This window comes from Rhinolophus sinicus, linkage group LG18 (genome assembly GCF_036562045.2).
Source record: "Rhinolophus sinicus isolate RSC01 linkage group LG18, ASM3656204v1, whole genome shotgun sequence".
Classification (NCBI taxonomy): domain Eukaryota; kingdom Metazoa; phylum Chordata; class Mammalia; order Chiroptera; family Rhinolophidae; genus Rhinolophus; species Rhinolophus sinicus.
Genome location: NC_133767.1, coordinates 14,491,595 through 14,507,592, shown reverse-complemented (window position 1 = coordinate 14,507,592; position 15,998 = coordinate 14,491,595). Strand labels below are relative to the sequence as shown.

At 55.9% G+C, this 15,998-nt stretch overlaps 1 protein-coding gene across 3 annotated transcripts in view; it reads right to left on the bottom strand.

Annotated features, from left to right (window-relative positions):
• Positions 1-1,470: 1,470 nt before the first annotated feature.
• Positions 1,471-15,998, bottom strand: part of ABCA3 (ATP binding cassette subfamily A member 3) — a 44,433-nt gene continuing 29,905 nt past the window's right edge. For all 3 annotated transcript variants that reach the window (XM_074322818.1, XM_074322817.1, XM_074322816.1), the window contains 14 exons: positions 15,089-15,275; positions 13,976-14,279; positions 12,415-12,688; positions 9,321-9,525; positions 8,760-8,979; positions 8,297-8,455; positions 6,950-7,122; positions 6,341-6,469; positions 6,043-6,237; positions 4,108-4,295; positions 3,509-3,679; positions 3,039-3,229; positions 2,810-2,883; positions 1,471-2,352 (listed from right to left, as the gene is read on the bottom strand). In XM_074322818.1, coding sequence (XP_074178919.1) covers positions 2,221-2,352; positions 2,810-2,883; positions 3,039-3,229; positions 3,509-3,679; positions 4,108-4,295; positions 6,043-6,237; positions 6,341-6,469; positions 6,950-7,122; positions 8,297-8,455; positions 8,760-8,979; positions 9,321-9,525; positions 12,415-12,688; positions 13,976-14,279; positions 15,089-15,275 — 2,602 coding nt within the window. In that variant the 3' untranslated portion in view covers positions 1,471-2,220. The remainder of the gene's footprint in view (positions 2,353-2,809; positions 2,884-3,038; positions 3,230-3,508; positions 3,680-4,107; positions 4,296-6,042; positions 6,238-6,340; positions 6,470-6,949; positions 7,123-8,296; positions 8,456-8,759; positions 8,980-9,320; positions 9,526-12,414; positions 12,689-13,975; positions 14,280-15,088; positions 15,276-15,998) is intronic.

Genomic DNA, 15,998 nt, shown 5'->3' with positions numbered 1-15,998 from the left:
ACAGGAGTGGAGATTAACACCTGTTTGGGACCAGCGTCTCTAGGGACCATCCAGGCCCGAAGGCCTAGAGGAGAGTGGGATAGGAATGGGGGGATGAAGCAGGCCAACTCTCCTGCAGGGAGAAGGGGGGGCCCATGGTTCCTTTCCACGCCCCTTCCCTAGGCTTTGAGCTGCCACAGCTCAAACCAGCCAGGGTAGGGTGTGTGTGTGGGGGGGGTGGGGGAGCGGGTTCTGAGGTCCCCTTCTCAGCTCCAGCAGCCGTGCAGATGACTTGGGGACGTAGTGTGGATCCTAACAGCAACGCCCTTTCTTGCTGCTCCTGGGGTCCCAAGCTCCATGCTTGGGGGCAACCGTGGGCTCCTCACAGATACTCAGTCCTCTGGGCTCTTCCCCCGACTGTGCCATCCACCTGCCCCTCTGCTCCCCATACCTACAGTCTTGGCTGTGCCCACATCCTCCTCTCCACAGCTGCCAGGTCATCGTCCCATAAGGATCTCTGATCACGACAGCGCCACTGATCCTGCCAGGCTCTTCCACACTAATCGCCCACAACGAACCCTCCTCTCCCTGGACTGTGCCTCACACTGTTCCTTCCGTCCTAAACACCTTTCCTCACACCCTTTTTGTGTCGCATCACAGGAGAAGAGGACACATTTCTAAATTTCTAACGTGGGCTTACAACAGCCCCGGATGCCTCGTGCAGTAGGACTGTCAAGCGTGGGCATGTGGCCAGGCCGTGCTGACCTCTGCCCTCCTCCCGCGGCCCAGCAAAGCCAACACTGGCGAAGCAACCACAGCTGCCAACCCACTGCAGGCCCACCTCTCAGATGTTTTCTGTTGGGCAACACTTAGGACCTCAACCACCCCTAGGCTTATTTTTCATAAGAACTAAATGATGCTAGTTTGAAGAATTTTAAAGGGAATAAAAGAGCTACTGGAAACTATTTGCAGCGTTCATAAACTTTGAGAGATAAAAATGCAAAGTTGAAACTAACCCAAATGAACCAAAGTGATGAAAACAAGTCTTTTCTAAAACTGAATTCTAAGGGAATATAGAAGGCACAGATTCGTAATGGAAATGTAGGAAACTATAAGAAATAAAAAGTACATAAATAAAAAGGGAGCTGATGCTGAAGAATCTTCTGGAAAACGGCTTAAAGCCCACTAGTGACCCTGGAGCCAGAGGCCTCCTGCCCCCCGGGTCTGCGCTCTCCTCCCCCAATCCTACATTGCTCTTTCCTTGCTGTAGACGAACATCTGTCAGTTGGTTGTTTATATAACCTGCTTTGCACTTGCATTTTTGGCTTATTCCTTCCCTCCAGAGCAGTGCGTTCTGTAAGTTTACCACGCACTGGGGAAAACGAGCTCTTGCTTTTGTTTGTCTGAAACAACACAGGAGGCTTGTGTTAGGGCTATGGGTGGGTGACTGGGCCCGTGACCCCCATCTTGTGTGTGACTCACAGACTGCGGTCATGTTCCCTTCCAGCCTTTATTTTCCGGACAGAGTCACCATGGGTTAGGTGCATCCTCCATAGGTGGCCTCCCAGCTGATGGCTTCTCCAGAGACCGGGGCCTGGCATGGAGGACTGACTGCCTTCCCTCGCTGCACTGGCTGACGCTGGATGACGCTGGTGGGACGGTGCTGGGTGAAAGGTCAGCTCTGCCTCGCGTAGTGTTCACACGCTGAGGAGCAGGAGCTCCCAGGATGCCCTTGGCTGCACTGGAAGCCACGACCTCAGTGCCTAATCACAGCTGGCATAGCCCCCATGGATGGCGACTGGCGACCTTTCTGTCCATTCCTGGGCAGCCCGGCAAGCCCAGCTACTAACTATCCTGCCGGTTTCCCGTTTCACACCCAGAGAAGCTCCGTGCCACGTGTGAACGTAGACATGTCACTGGCTGCTCTGCCCGGGTCAGTTGCGGCCCCTTCCTGGACAGCTCTCCTGCAAAGACCCTGCAGCTTGCCCACACAGACTGCCGGACCCGCTTTTGGTTGGGATCTTGAGTTTTGGAGATCGGGGTTCGGCGACCACCTTAGACCTGGATGTTTATATGATGCCTCCTGGTGTGAGGGCACCGATCCACCCCGTCCGTATTGTGCCTTGATTCTCAGAGCCGTCATAGAAAACAGTGATCAGAAATAAAGGTGCAGGATAAGATGTACTCGGAGGGAGAGGATGCCCACCTGTGTGCCCGCTGGCCCCGCCCCTTCCAGGCTGCTCACGGCCCCTCATCCTCGCCAGGGGGCTGCAGGTGGGCGAAGCTCAGGAAGACTTGCTCCAGCGAGATCTGGCTCACAGAGTAGTCGTCCACTCCGTACTTCTCCTTGGCCTTCTCCAGGATACCAAAGACCTTTGGGAAGCAGAAAAGCCACTGTTAACAAGCGGAGAGCCCTGCTTCTTGGCTGGTCTGGGAGTCCTCTGGCCATAAGGGATGGTATCATCCCCCGGATCCTACCCCTGCACAGTTCCGCCCCTAGAGCACCCACAGGGAGTCAGCTGTACAGGGTGAGAGGGTGAGCCAAGCTCCAGAGGGAGGAGGTGGGCTGTGCTCAGTGAGCCAGGTTTCCTCCAGACTCTTTCCAGCTCAGCGTACGACCCTAGGCAAGTTGTGTTCCCTCTCTGAACCAGTTTCCTCTTTTGCACCAAATTTTGTCCAACTCAAACATGTTGGGTGAAGACCCCCAAACCTGACAGATATTAGGGTGAGGATTAGAGCAGAAACTGGTTCCTCCTTCGAAAGATCCCAGAACCGCTGCTAGAGGGAACTTCCCCAGCCCCAGCTGAGGCCTGGCGGGGCCCGTGCTCACCTTTGCCCAGCTGAGGTCATCGCCGGGCAGGTGGTAATGGACCATCCCTTGGTGCTCATCTTCCAGGATGCTGCCTGCACAAAGGAGAAACCTTGTCCCCACGAGGGCTGGGTTAGCAGGCCAGGGGAGGGCAGTCGGGGCCCACGAAATCATGGCCCTCATCCCAGAGGTCAGGGATGGGGGACTTGGTAGCGGCAAGGCGCGATGTCCTCTATGCATCTTCACAAACCTGGGAAGGTCAGGTCCACGAAGGCCTTGAGCTCCTCCAGCGCCTCCTGCTGCCCATCGCTCTGGACCTTGGCCCGCAGGGAGTAGCCGCTGCCAAACTTGCTCTTGAGGTGCTGCGGGCTGCCCAGGCACTTGAACTGACCCTGCACCATGATGGCCAGCCGGGTGCACAGGGCCTCGCATTCCTCCATGCTGGGGAGAGGGGTTGGAGGCCTGACACAGAGCCGGGGAACACAACACCTGTCCTCCGTGTCAAAGGCTCATGCAGACAGGAAGGTGTCATTGCCCAGATCAGGCTGTTTCTGATTCCTATGCCCAGAGTGTGGCCCACCAGGCAAAGTCTGGGATTCTCCTGATTCTGCACCAGCTTTCTGCCTGGCCCCTCCCAGCCCATCCCTCCGACAGCCCCCATTCTGGCTCTTCCACTAATCCAGAGAGCCCAGTGCTACCTATGGGAGGTAATTACACTACCTATGGGAGGTGATGACGATGGCCTTGCCGGATTCTCGAGCCCTCGCTACGGTGTCCCAGAGCAAGCGCCGGGCTACAGGGTCCATGCCAGTGGATGGCTCATCCAGGAAGATGACCGCAGGCTCTCCAAGCAGGGCAATGCCAGTGCTCAGCTTCCGCTTGTTGCCACCACTGGGGCAGAGGGCGTACAGGAGGGGGCAAGGCTGATAATTAGCAGGGGATCCCCAGGTCCCAGCAGAGAACAAGGAGGGCCTAGTGACCGCAGAACACCCCAGAGGAAGAGGAATGAGGGAGTGTGCCTGGAAAGCCCACCTCACAGAGCTGGAGGCCTCAGAGAAAGTTGTGCCCAAGGGGTCCATCCATGCCCCCATGTGGAGCAGTAACACCATCTGTCTGCACCTAAGGGGGCCTGACATCACCCGCGGCTGGCCTGGTCTCCAGGAGGCAGGAATGGCAGGGCAGCCCGTCACCTGGGAGCTCTGGCTCCCAACCTGTGTGGCAGTCCCCAGCTCTGTGGTAAGGGAGACCCTGACTCCACCCTGGAAAGACCCATGGGTCATCAGGTTATGGGGGGGGCAGGGGCTGGGGCGCAGGTGCACCTGTAAGTCCTGACCAGCTTGTTGGCATGCGGCTCCAGGAGCAGGCCCCGAAGCGTGTTCTCCACGCAGGCCCCGATGTGGCGCTCAGGGACGCCCCGGAGCCGGGCGTACATGATCAACGTCTCCCGGCCCGTCATGTGGTCCAGCAGGGCATCAAACTGGGGGCAGTAGCCAATCCGCTGCCGCACCTGGGGTTGGCACACAGCCAGGGAGGCAGCAGGTCAGAGGGAGGCGCCTCTAGGTTTCTTCCAGCCGATCCATCCGGGGTGCTCCAGAAGCCGGTGCACGGGCCCAAAGCCGAGGCTCTCCAAGCAGCACTTCAGCAGGACAAAGGAGGGGCTTGCCTGGCTCAGAGAGCCCTCAGCAGCCACACTGCCCCATAACAAGGGGTCAGAGGTGGGCCAGGGCCGCGTCCACTATGGGCAGTGTGGGGCGAGTTAGTGCAAGAATGTATTGATTATACAAAGTGATTACCACGGGCAAATACCTGCCGAGGTATCAGCCGCTCATTGACGCATCAGGTGTTTGACAAACATCTAAGGTGTGCTAGGACTTTTCTTTCTCCCTCTAAAGACAGAGGTTTGCTGACACCACCTTTGGGGTGGGGCATCGCCTGGTCAGATGGCTGAGACCAGCGGAGTCAGCGTGGTCGCTGCATGGCCGCCACCGTCTCCCCGCTACCTTCAGCAGCTGGCGGGGGACAGGGGAGCCTGAGGTCTGTGGATTCCAGAGCCGGGGTTTCTTTCCTTTACACCCCTTGGGGTTCTTAGGCTTCCAGCATCTGTGTTTAATCAGCCTGGGAAAATTCGTAGCTATTACCTTGTCAGAGATCACCTTTCCCTCACTCTCTTTTCGTGTTGGAACTCAGACACAGTGTGTTTAGGATTTCTCACCCTTTCCTCCATTTTCTAGATCACATGTACAGTTTTCTCTTTCTTACATATATTTCCAGTCTCGTTTATTTCTTTAAACACAGTAAACACAGCTGTTTCATATCTGGGTCTGGGAATTGCGGATCTAAAGGGGTGGGCTTGCTTTCGCGCAGGCCCTCGTGTCTGTGGCTTCTGGTCACGGGGTCTGTCCCTTTGTTTAGTTGTGTGCTGCTCAGAGCCCTTGAAACACTATTTGGGGGGTTCTTCGAGGCCTAGGATGAACCCCTTCCTCCAGAGACGGTGTGTGCTGCGGTCTGGCCGCTGCTGCCAGTTCAGGAGACGTGGTCACTCCCCGACACAGGCTCTTTTCTGTTCCTTTTCTTGCTCTGTTCAGCGCAAAGGGAACCTTCCACATAATCCCCAGGGATGGAGACACAGGAGGGTGGCCTGGGTCATCCTTACCCTGAGGGGCAGCCTTTTCGGTTCAGCCCCATGTGGGGAAAGCCTACTATTCCACCCCCTACTATGGGGCCCTAGGCCTTTGTTGCCCTCTTCATTCAGCAAGGCTCCTAAACCCACGTCCATTGCGTGGAGCACAGCAGCCCTGTCTCTCAGGGCTCCCGGATGTCAGTCAGCGTCCTCACCATGCTGTGTGCTCTCCCACGCTCTTCCTGATATGGTTTGTCACTGACGTTGTATCCAGCTTTAGGTGCTTTGTGGGATGCCTGGTCTGAATAGCCCAGGCGCCATAATTGTACATCTACGTGCACAGACTGGAGAGGGCCTGCTCTTTTGAGTGGGGCGGTGAGCTGTGAGCACCATGACCTCCAAGCCCAGAGAAGCAGCTTCTCTGGGAGATGCCCAGTCTTGGCCCCCCAGCCAGGCCTGGGCCCTTCCAGCCAAGGGGCCCCTTATCTTCCTGTCCTCTCTCTCCTCTCCATCACTGGTTTAGCTCTGCCCTAGGTCACTGCCTCATCCTGGTATCCCCTTGTGAGCCAGAGACAAGCCGCATCCCTGCCTCCAGGGTACCCGCTCTTCCCCCCACCTTCCCGGTGGCACCCACCTTCCCGATGTCTGAGCTGATGCTGTAGCCCCCGACAAATGCATCCCCCGAAGTGATGGTCTCCTCCCCAGTCAGCATTTTGAAAGTGGTGGTTTTCCCAGCTCCGTTGAAACCCAACAGGCCGAAGCACTCCCCTTTCTGGACTGCAAGGGAGACCTTGTCCACAGCGAGGAGGGGCGCCCGCTGCTCATACACCTGCGAGGAAGCGGGGAGAAATCCCAGCCATGGGGAGGTGGGGAGCTAGCTTCCGGGCGGCCAGGCAGTTGGGGCAGACCAGGGGCCTGTGGGGGGGCCTTACCTTGCAGAGCTCCTTGATGACCAGAGGCGTGTCCAATGGGGAGTCCAGGCTGGGGGTCAGGATTCGGTTCCTTTCATCCAACACGTCCTGGTCCTCGGGCAGCGCTGACGGCTGTGTGTACACTTCCGTCTAATTGTTCCGGAAAAGGACCGCACGGGTGAGTTCCAGCCCAAGGGGTCCTTTTCTGTGGGAGAAGGGGCTGAGGTCTCTGAGACAGCCCACCCAGCCCACCCACATGTGCAGACTCAGGCCTTTCACCAGGAGAGCTGGGGGGCCGTAAGGGCTGAAATTAGCCCTGCTTGAAGAACAAGGATGGTGCAGGACTCAGAGAAAACCAGGGAACTCCGCTGAGGGATGTAAGATTTTAATACATGGACAGAAACTCCTCTTAGAGAAGGCCTAATATTTCAGAGAAGCCATTTCGCCCTGGGTTAATCTGTGCATCCAATGTGGTCTCAGCGGGTTTTGTTTGTTTGTGGGATGGGATGTATGTGACAAACACCTGGGCGCCGGCAGGCCCCAGGAGGACCTCGACCTCCTCCTGGGCTGTGAGTCCTGCTGGGCACGGAGGCCCTCAGTACCTGGCGCAGAGGTGCAGGAGCCACTCACCAGCGCCCGCCTCCTCCAGAAGGCACAGATGCAGGTTTTCAGCCTCCACAGCAAGTCGGTCTCAATGAGGAAGAGCAGGGTGAGGTAGGCAAACCCTGAGACAGCCATGGAGGTCACGAACCTGCCAACCCCTGGGGCACTCCACGCATAGAAGTTCTCCTGGTACTGGATGTCTGTGTGGCAAGGGAGAGGGTGCTGCACCCTGTGTCCCCTAGCACTCTGCCTTCTCTACCGAGTGCCAGCCTGAGTCCCTCCCTCTTGGCCCACTAGGCATGGGCACCCCAGCCCTCTACATGGAGACTGCGAAGGCGGAGGGTCCATTAGTTTTCTGAGGGTGCATTGTGTGTTGTCACTGCCACACAGGAGCCCTAAACACTTCCTGCATTTTGGGGTGGTTCTTCTTTGCAAGGGGGCACTTATGACAAATGACCGAGTCATGCCCCCACTGGCTCACTCACACTCCCTTGCTCGGGGACTGCACTGAGATGTAAGGACAGGTAAGATGTGCCACCCTCCCCTTCAGTCTGTCCTATTAAGTAAGGAAGTGGCAGGAATAGAGCAGAGACGGAGCCTGCCAGGGGGGTGTGGGGGCTCTGCAGATGTGACAGCTGAGCTGCCTGCTGAAGACTGTGCCAGGCACAGACAGACACGTCCTTAGCCTAACCCCTGGAACCTGTGATTGACCTGCCTTAGAAATAGGGGCTTTGCAGATGTCATTGGTTAAGGGTCTCAAGGTAAGAGCCTGGATTTAGGATGGGCCCTAAATTCAACGACAAATGTCTTTACAAGAGAAAGGAGAGGGAGGTTTGTGATACAAAGACACACGGAGGTGAAGGCCATGGAAAGATAGAGATAGACACTGGAGTGACACTGCCCCAGGAGCCGAGGGATGCCAGGGAGCCAGGGAAAGCCGGAAGGGTGGTGGGCATGTGCGGGATCGGGGGAAGCTGTCCAAGGAAGCAGAGGACCAGCCCGTGTGCCTGCGAGCTGCAGAGGCAGCAACGGGGGTACCCAGCTCGGGTGTGGGTGGGCTGGGGGTGGGAGAGGCCGCCCAGGAGGGGGACCATCTGGACTGACCTTACAGAGAATTAGGGGGGGCCAGGCAGGAAGGAGGAATTGCACATCATTCTGGTGTATGTGGGGGGAACACACATCTTCTGAAGACATTTCCTGGGCTCACATCTGAGGTGTCTCAGTGCAGGGACCAGCGACCTGCCCTGACACATCACGGGCCCCCAAGCCTCCCTCAAGAACCTCGTTTACAGGAATGAGGCTCCTGGATACGCCCTGGCTGGTCCCCGGGAGAGGGCTGAGAGGAAGGGGCTGTCCACGGGGCCTGACACTCACTGTATTTCCTGCAGTAATGGGCGGCCACCTCGGAGGAGGTGCAGTACCTCCTGGTCTCATAGTTCTCATAGAAGCTGTTGACCGCCATCCCCAGACAGTGGTTGGGCAGCACCAGGAACACATGGTCCAGGGTTCTAGAAAGTTCTTCTAACTTTACCGCTGTGGGGAGAAGGCACAGACAGGTTAGTACTGGAGGACATACCACACTTGCCCCCAAGGACAGATCAAATCAGGGAAGGCAGATTCCTGACGTTCCCTGCAGCGCGTGTGGGCCAGGGCACCCAGCTGGGCATCCTTCACAGATGAGGCACCAGGCTTCCCGGGACAGCACCTCCGGGGGGTGGCCCACCGGCCCAGTGCCCGCATCGGTGCCACCTCCTTCCCCCCAGCCCCGGGCATTAGGGCAAAGGCTCTGTGGGAGCCCAGGTCTCCGGGGAGTGGGGGGCGGTCTCCAGGCTCCCACCTGGGATGCGCATGATGGTGACCATGAGGAAGGTGGCCACGCCTGACAGGATGTTGAATATGGTCAGCCTCGTGTAGGCAGTCGCTGCCCCCGAGAAAAAGAAGCTCATCAGGTACATGAGGGGGATGATGGCCCAGCCGTAGAGCATAAGCAGCAGCAGGGCGTCGGCCACGTGGCCATCCCGCGTGAAGGCGTGCACGTCAAAGGCTTTGAACACCACCTACAGCAGCAGAGAGGGCGGTTTGGCGAATCGGGAGCAACGCAGGAGACCAGGCCCATGGTGCTGGCTTCAGCCCTGGGACCCTCCCTGATGAGGTTCACCCTTCCCTTTGCTGAGCTGTCACCAGGCCACCCCGCTCCAGGGCGCTGCCTACCAAAGGGGGACAGAGGCTGGGGGCATGGAGACTGACAAGGGAGGCTGCCTGACTTTCCCAACTGTCCTCCTGGAACCGGGGCAGAGCTGCCAGCGTGGACCCCGGGCTGGCTGTGGTCTGTGCAGGGGCCCCAAGGCAAGGCCCCTGGACACGCAGGAAAGGGTCCCAGCACCGTTGCGGCCCTCACCAGCAGCAGCAGAGCGGGGATGAGGAAAGAGATGAGGTCCCACAGCAGAGCTGAGAGCCAGAAAGTGGCCACGTGGACTCCGCTCACAAACTGGACGTGCTTGGCTTGGACGGCCCTCTCGCTGACTGCCAGGATGGAGAATGTGCTGGCCAAAAATGCCATGGCGAAGAGCAAGTTGAGGGCGATGTCAAATCCCTTCCGGCCCCTGCGGGGGGTTGGGGGCAGGACAGGGCAGGTCACGGACAGAGCACAGTGCTTCTGGGCAGCTGGGTAGAATAAGGTCCTTGGTCACTACCATTCAAAGCATGTGATACAGTGGCCCAGCCGCTAAAGGGGGTTAAGAGAGAATTCCAGAGCTGGGGGGAGTCTCAGCATCAGGAAAATCCCACCCCCACGAACAGCTCCTTCTCTGGACTTCCTGTCCCCAGTGATGGCAGTGCCACTCTCCCAGTTGCCTTCAATCTGTCTCCTGTGCCGCCCAATCCCCAGACACTCAGGCCTTTCTCCCATCTGAAAGTCCTCTGTCTGGTTCTCTCTGTTCTGCCCTCGTTAGACCCCCACCTTCGGGAGCCTGCGTCGCTGCAGCAGCTCATCCCCTGCTGCCCCTCAAGTACATTCTACATTCTATATTCAGTTGCCAGCAACACCTTCTAGAAACTGGCTTTGATGGTGTTATTCTGTTGCTTAAAAACCTCCTGACCATTTCAATAAATGTTACAGAGACAACCGGATATTATGTGACCAAAATAGGGGAACACAGTACTGATACAGGCTACAACATGGATGAATCTTGACAGTGAAAGAAGCCAGTTCACAAAAGGCCACGTATTACGATTCCATTTATATGAAATGTCCAAAACAGGCAAATCCATGGAGACAGAAAGTAGACTAGTGGCTGCTGAGAGAGGAGAGAGGAATGGGGAATGACTGCCAGCGGTCACAGGGTGTCTTTTGGGGGTGAGGAAATGTTCAATAAAATTATACTGCGGTCCAACAGGTACATGAAAAGATGCTCAACATCCCTAATCGTCAGGGAAACGCAAATCAAAGGCACAACGAGATATCACTTCATACCTGTTAGAATGGCTGTTATAAAAAAGACAAGAAATAAGAGTTTTGGTGAGAATGTGGATTAAAGGAGACCCTTGTGCACTGTTGATGGAGATGTAAATTGGTGCAGCCACTATGGAAAAGTGTGAAGATTCCTTTAAAAATTAAAAACAGAACCATCACACGGTCCAGCATTTCCACTGGATATTTATATTATGGAAACGAAAACACTAACTTGAAAAGATACCTGCACCCCCATGTTCATAGCAGCATTATTTACAACAGCCGCAACATTGAAACAACCTAAATGTCCATTAATGGATGAATGGATAAAGAAAATGTGGTGTGTACACACACACACACACACACACACACACTGGAGTTTTATTCTCTCATAACAAAGAAAGAAATCCTGCCATTTGCGACAACATAAATAGACCTTGAAAGCATTATGCTAAGTGAAATAAGTCAGACAGAGAAAGACAAAGATGGTATGATCTCACTTACATGTGGAATAAAAAAAAGCAAACAAAAAACCCAAAACAAAACTCACAGATACAGAGAACAGACTAGTGGTTACAGAAGCAGTGAGTGGGCAAAATGGGTGAAGGGGCCAAAAGTTACAAACTTCTAGTTATAAAATATATTAATAGAAGTTACAGGTATTTAGTGTACAGTATGGATACTGTAATCAATACTGCATTACGTATTTCAAAGCTGCTAAGAGTAAATCTTAAAAGTTCTCATTACAAGAAAAAACAGTTGTAACTCTGTATGGAGATGGACATTAACTAGTCTTATTGTGGTGATCATTTTGTAATACATACACAAATCATTATGTTGTACACCTGAAAGTAGTATGTCATATGTCAATTATCTTAAAAAATTATATTGTGGTGATGGCTCCACAACTCTGTGAATACACTAACAACCGGGGGTTGTAGGGTAGGTGAATTATATTTGCTATGCTGTTAAAAAATAACCCCAAAATTCCTGCTGCCTGGTCCACCAACATCCTAAGCCTGAAACTCCTGAGCCTGACCTCTGGGTCTCCTAGTCTGGAGCCCACCAGGAGGCAGGTGGCACTTCTCGATGCCCCCAGCACAGCCCCTGCCTGCAGCTACTGACGACCTTGCCCAGGTTTGAAGGCTCCAGAAGCCCATCTCTCCCGGATGTCTCAAAGGGAAGCCCCTCCCCAGCATTTTGTGCATCATTTCAAAGCTCTGCCATCTACTCCATCACAAGTATTTATCTTGTGCTTGTCTTTTTCTGGCACAGCAAGGGGAGCAAATGACTGCCACTGTGTCTCAGCTTTTGGGGTAGGGACGGCAGGTAGCAGAGCGGGAAGAAGACATGGTAAGGTCCAGGGCACAGTCTAGAATGGGGGGTGGAGATGAAACTGTCCCCCATGAATCAGCTGCCTTAAAGTTGAGTGATTATTCTGAAATTAACTGATTTTGGGGGCTTTTTCTGATGGTCCCCAAGTTTTGGGGGTTCTGGGACCGGGATGAGGGAGAGTCCTACATACATGGCATGACGCGCCTGAGGAGAGACACCTCCTGGGCTCCCTGACTCAAGGCCACTAGGGGGCAAGGATACCTGACCTTGCTTCGTTCTGCTGGCCTCGCTCACACATAGCCAGGCACTGCCCTGGGCACGAGCATGTTCAGGGACCCCCTGCGGTCAGTGGCTGGCAAGAGCCGGGTGCAGATTTGGGAAGAGAGTACGGCCACCCCCCAAATCCCCAGGAGCTCCCGTGGGGACCGCGGTGTATGTGGGATGGAGTCTCGCCAGCTTATCTGCTGCCCAAGAAAAGGGTGAGCATGGAGGGCTGAAGACGATATGGCGTGGGGAGGCCCTGGCCGAGAACCGGAAGCTTTCTGAGGGCAGAAACTACGCTTTCTCCACCTCCGGGGCCCTTGGTGGTTGCAGCAGTGCCGAGCTGGTCAGGGCCGAGCTGAATGGTCCTGACAGGAGGGGGAGGGCCTGACAGGAAGGGCATGGGGTCCTGCCCAGGGCTGCGGGTGGCGGGCAGGGCACGTACTCGCTGAACTGATCCTTAGCGGCCTGCAGCGCGCTCCGGGGCTGAGGGTAGTTGGAGACGGTGAGCGAGGCCCGAGGGCCGCACAGCATCTTGAACAGGAGGTTATCGATGACGGCCAGTGCGGTGGCCGGGGAGTGGTAGGCCTGGTTGTTGAACAGGGTGGTGACAACCGTCCGCTCACCGACGTCTCTGAAGGACGCTGCCACCAGGCATCGCTCATTAAAGCCGCCCCCCTCCACTGAGGCCCTGAAAATCAGGAATTCTTCCAGGTCACCTGGGGGACAACGACAGAGTCAGCAGCACAGATGACTGGCCCCCACGCTCTGGGGAGCTCTGAAGGCCTGGAGGAATTGCGAAAGGACACGCCACCTTCCACACGCAGACAGTCCACGGGCCCTGCTACCTTGAACACATGCTCGCTGCTCTGGTCTTGCCTCTCAGCTGTAAAATGGGGACAGCGATGGCACCTACACTGCAGGACTCAAGGGTCAGTGAGGGGACAGGGACGCGTCAGTGAAGCCTAGCACTGACAGTTACAGTGGCTTCCGTCAAGGCTTGTTGTCATTACATAAGGATAAAGGTCAGATGGCCTTAAATACTGTGTAATAAAACCATGCCGCGAAGTGGTCAGAACCGAAAGGCCCACACTTGACAGGGGAGCAGGCAACTTGACCTTCCACGTGGACTCAGGCGGGGCATCTGCGGCAGTCTCCTGAATCCCGCAGAGCCACTGGGCACCATGCGAGCCTCGCAATCTTTGGGCCAGGCTGGGTGACATCCAGAAAACAAGGCCGGGGTGGGGGCGGGAGCACGTGGGGAATGACAAAAAGGGGCACCCACCACTGTCTCCGTAGGGCCAGTCAGGGTCACAGTCTCTGGCAGGGCCGAGAGAAAGCTCTGGGCTGCAGGAGCTCCGCCCAGCCCAGCGCCCACTGCAGGGCTGGCCCATTCTAGGCTGCCCAGCCTTCTCCTAAAGAGGAACCGAATTCCTGCTGAGGTTTTGTGACCATTCGGTATGCTGAATCTCAGGTGTTGGCCAGGAAGCGGGAGGGGAGCAGTAAAAGGAGAAAACCTTCCAGCACAATCCATGTAACTAGAACGCGGTGCCTACTCTAAGCCCAGAGCAGTGTCCAGCTGCCACCACCTGGGACGCCAGCTCGTTTTGGTGTTAGGATGTTGGAAGAAAACACCGGGTCACAATAATGCACATCGTGACCAGACTAGCGAACAAAAAAAAGGCAACATAGAGATCACTGAAGTTTTGCATTTCGTTTGAACGGTCCTGAAATACACGACTTCAGGAAATGACCACCTGGCCAAAGTTTTAGTCCTAGAGATGCCATCTGGTGTCTTCCTCTGACTCAGTACAACAATTTTCTCCTGCGAGAGACCTGGCAATGTCTGGAGGCATTGCCTTGTCATGACAGGGTTGCGGGGAGTAGGGGGCCTACAGTGCACAGGGCAGCGAAACACTAATAACCCCCGTGTCCACAGTGCCCGGGTCAGGAAGTCGGGCTCTGCCAGCACAGCCTGGCCCTGCGCCCCCGGGGACGCCCCTTACCCAACACCTCTCGAGGCTCCTGGCCCTGTGCCTGCAGCATGTCCTTCAAACGCTCCGACAGCTGCTGCGCCAGCTGAGAAGTCCCAGGAACCGAGAAGGGCACGACGGTTCTGCCGTACTCGCCCAAGGTCAGCTTCAGGATGGGGTCATCGAAGATCTCGGCGGAGTAGTTGATGGCCAGGAGGGCCAGGGTGATGCACGTGACAGGGACGAGGACCTGCGCCACCACCATCTTCCACTCCCGCCAGCTGTACGCAGCCTTCTTCAGGAACATGGCCCAGAACTGCTGGCAGCGGAGGGTGAGCTATGGCAGAAAGGGGGGACAAGGGGCCATGCTGCCACTCAGGGGCCAGCGTCTGACCAGCAGCAGGTGTGGTCCGCACGTGGGCCTGGGGCCTTTGGCTGACATTTACGCCCTGGAGCCCCAAGCTTCTTGCAGGTCTCGGTCAATGACATGCAGGACGTGTGTACATGTCCCTGCAGGTCCCAACGTGGGCCTCGGGGGTCTCACAACAGGCAGGGCCGACGCTGTTTCCTTGTTGCAGGACATCAGGGAACCAGCTGCAATCTCACAGGGAGGCCAAGGCCTCCGCCTCACCCCCGCTCCTGGTAGGACAGTAGCTGTGCTTGCAGCTGGACCAACTCCCCAATCTGCCTGTTCCCTAACCTCACCCCTTCATGCTCCTCTAAGTGTGGGGAGTGTCAGAGTTACAAGCCAGGACGACAGGGACAAAACCTTGCTTTGCCATGTACAGGCCATGCGACCTGGACCCAGGCTTCCATTTCCTGTCCATAAAATGGGGCCAGTGCTGCCTCGACCTCATCAAGGGCCGGCACACGCCAAGCTCCTGTGAACGGAGCACTGTTAGCATCATAAGCAAACTATTCCATCTGATTTGTGAGTGGCCAAGTTAGAAGATTAAGTTATAAGTGTGCGATTAAAACGCTCCGAGTTTTCCTTCTCTTCGCCAATGGGAGCCCCAGCTGTAATCTGCCCTCTTTCCAGCGCACTGACCCTCTCGAAGCCTGTGTCTGCCCTCGTGGACTCTGACACGTGAGGTTCCAGGGTCTCTCAGTCGTCCTGCGCTGGCCGGCCCCAGCTGGAGCACTCACCCCGGTGTTGAGCTTGACGGTAGTGCACTCCTCCTCAATCAGGGCGCCGATGCCATCAGTTGGGTCCATTGTCCCACACAGGTTGCTGTCCACTGCCCAGTCGCTCGCCCGCCTCTCGTGCTGGTACTGCAGGGCAGGCAGCTGGATGGCCTGGATGTCCATGCTGGTGTCGACCAGCTTACCGACCCTGCACCAAGACATACGGGGCCTGGTCATCACTCAGCTCCCCAGGAAGAGAGACGCTATCCCACCGAGAAGGGAAGCAGAGGAGGAAAGAGGGCAACTGTCAGAGGCACTAAAGTAGAATGCCATCAGCTTCGTAAGCTGGTTTGCTCATTTGTTCATTCATCAATAAATATCTCCGAACACCAGCTACAGTAGCCGAGAAACGTGCAGGAGGGACAAGCAGACAGGGACCCTGCTCATGGGGACCCCAGTCTCACGGGAGACTGACCAAGGTCAGCATTTATGACCAGGGCTTTCCAGAGGGGCAGGACAGGGCTCGGGACACGATGACTCACTGTGTTTACATTCGCTTAGTCTGTTGCCTGCCCTAAGCCGTGGATCCTCAAGGAAAAATATCTACTTCACATTCTATTTTTGCATTTCTAGTTCTTAGCAATACATCTGCCAAATACACATTCAATAAACGTCTGATACATGCGTCAACTGTCGAGTTCACCTGCAGTTCTAAGGGTCTGAACGCTGCATTTCACATCTTCTTTATGGTCAGAAACAAACTCCAGATTCCTATCTAACCCCAGAGGAGCTTGGCAAACCTGTCACTGCCGTGGCGCTCCCGGGAGGGAGCCCAGGAAGCGCACACACTCCTAATGTGATCGGAACACAGCTGTTCTCCGCCTTATGAATTGCTGCGCATGTCAGGAACCTCACTGGGTTTGTGCAGATG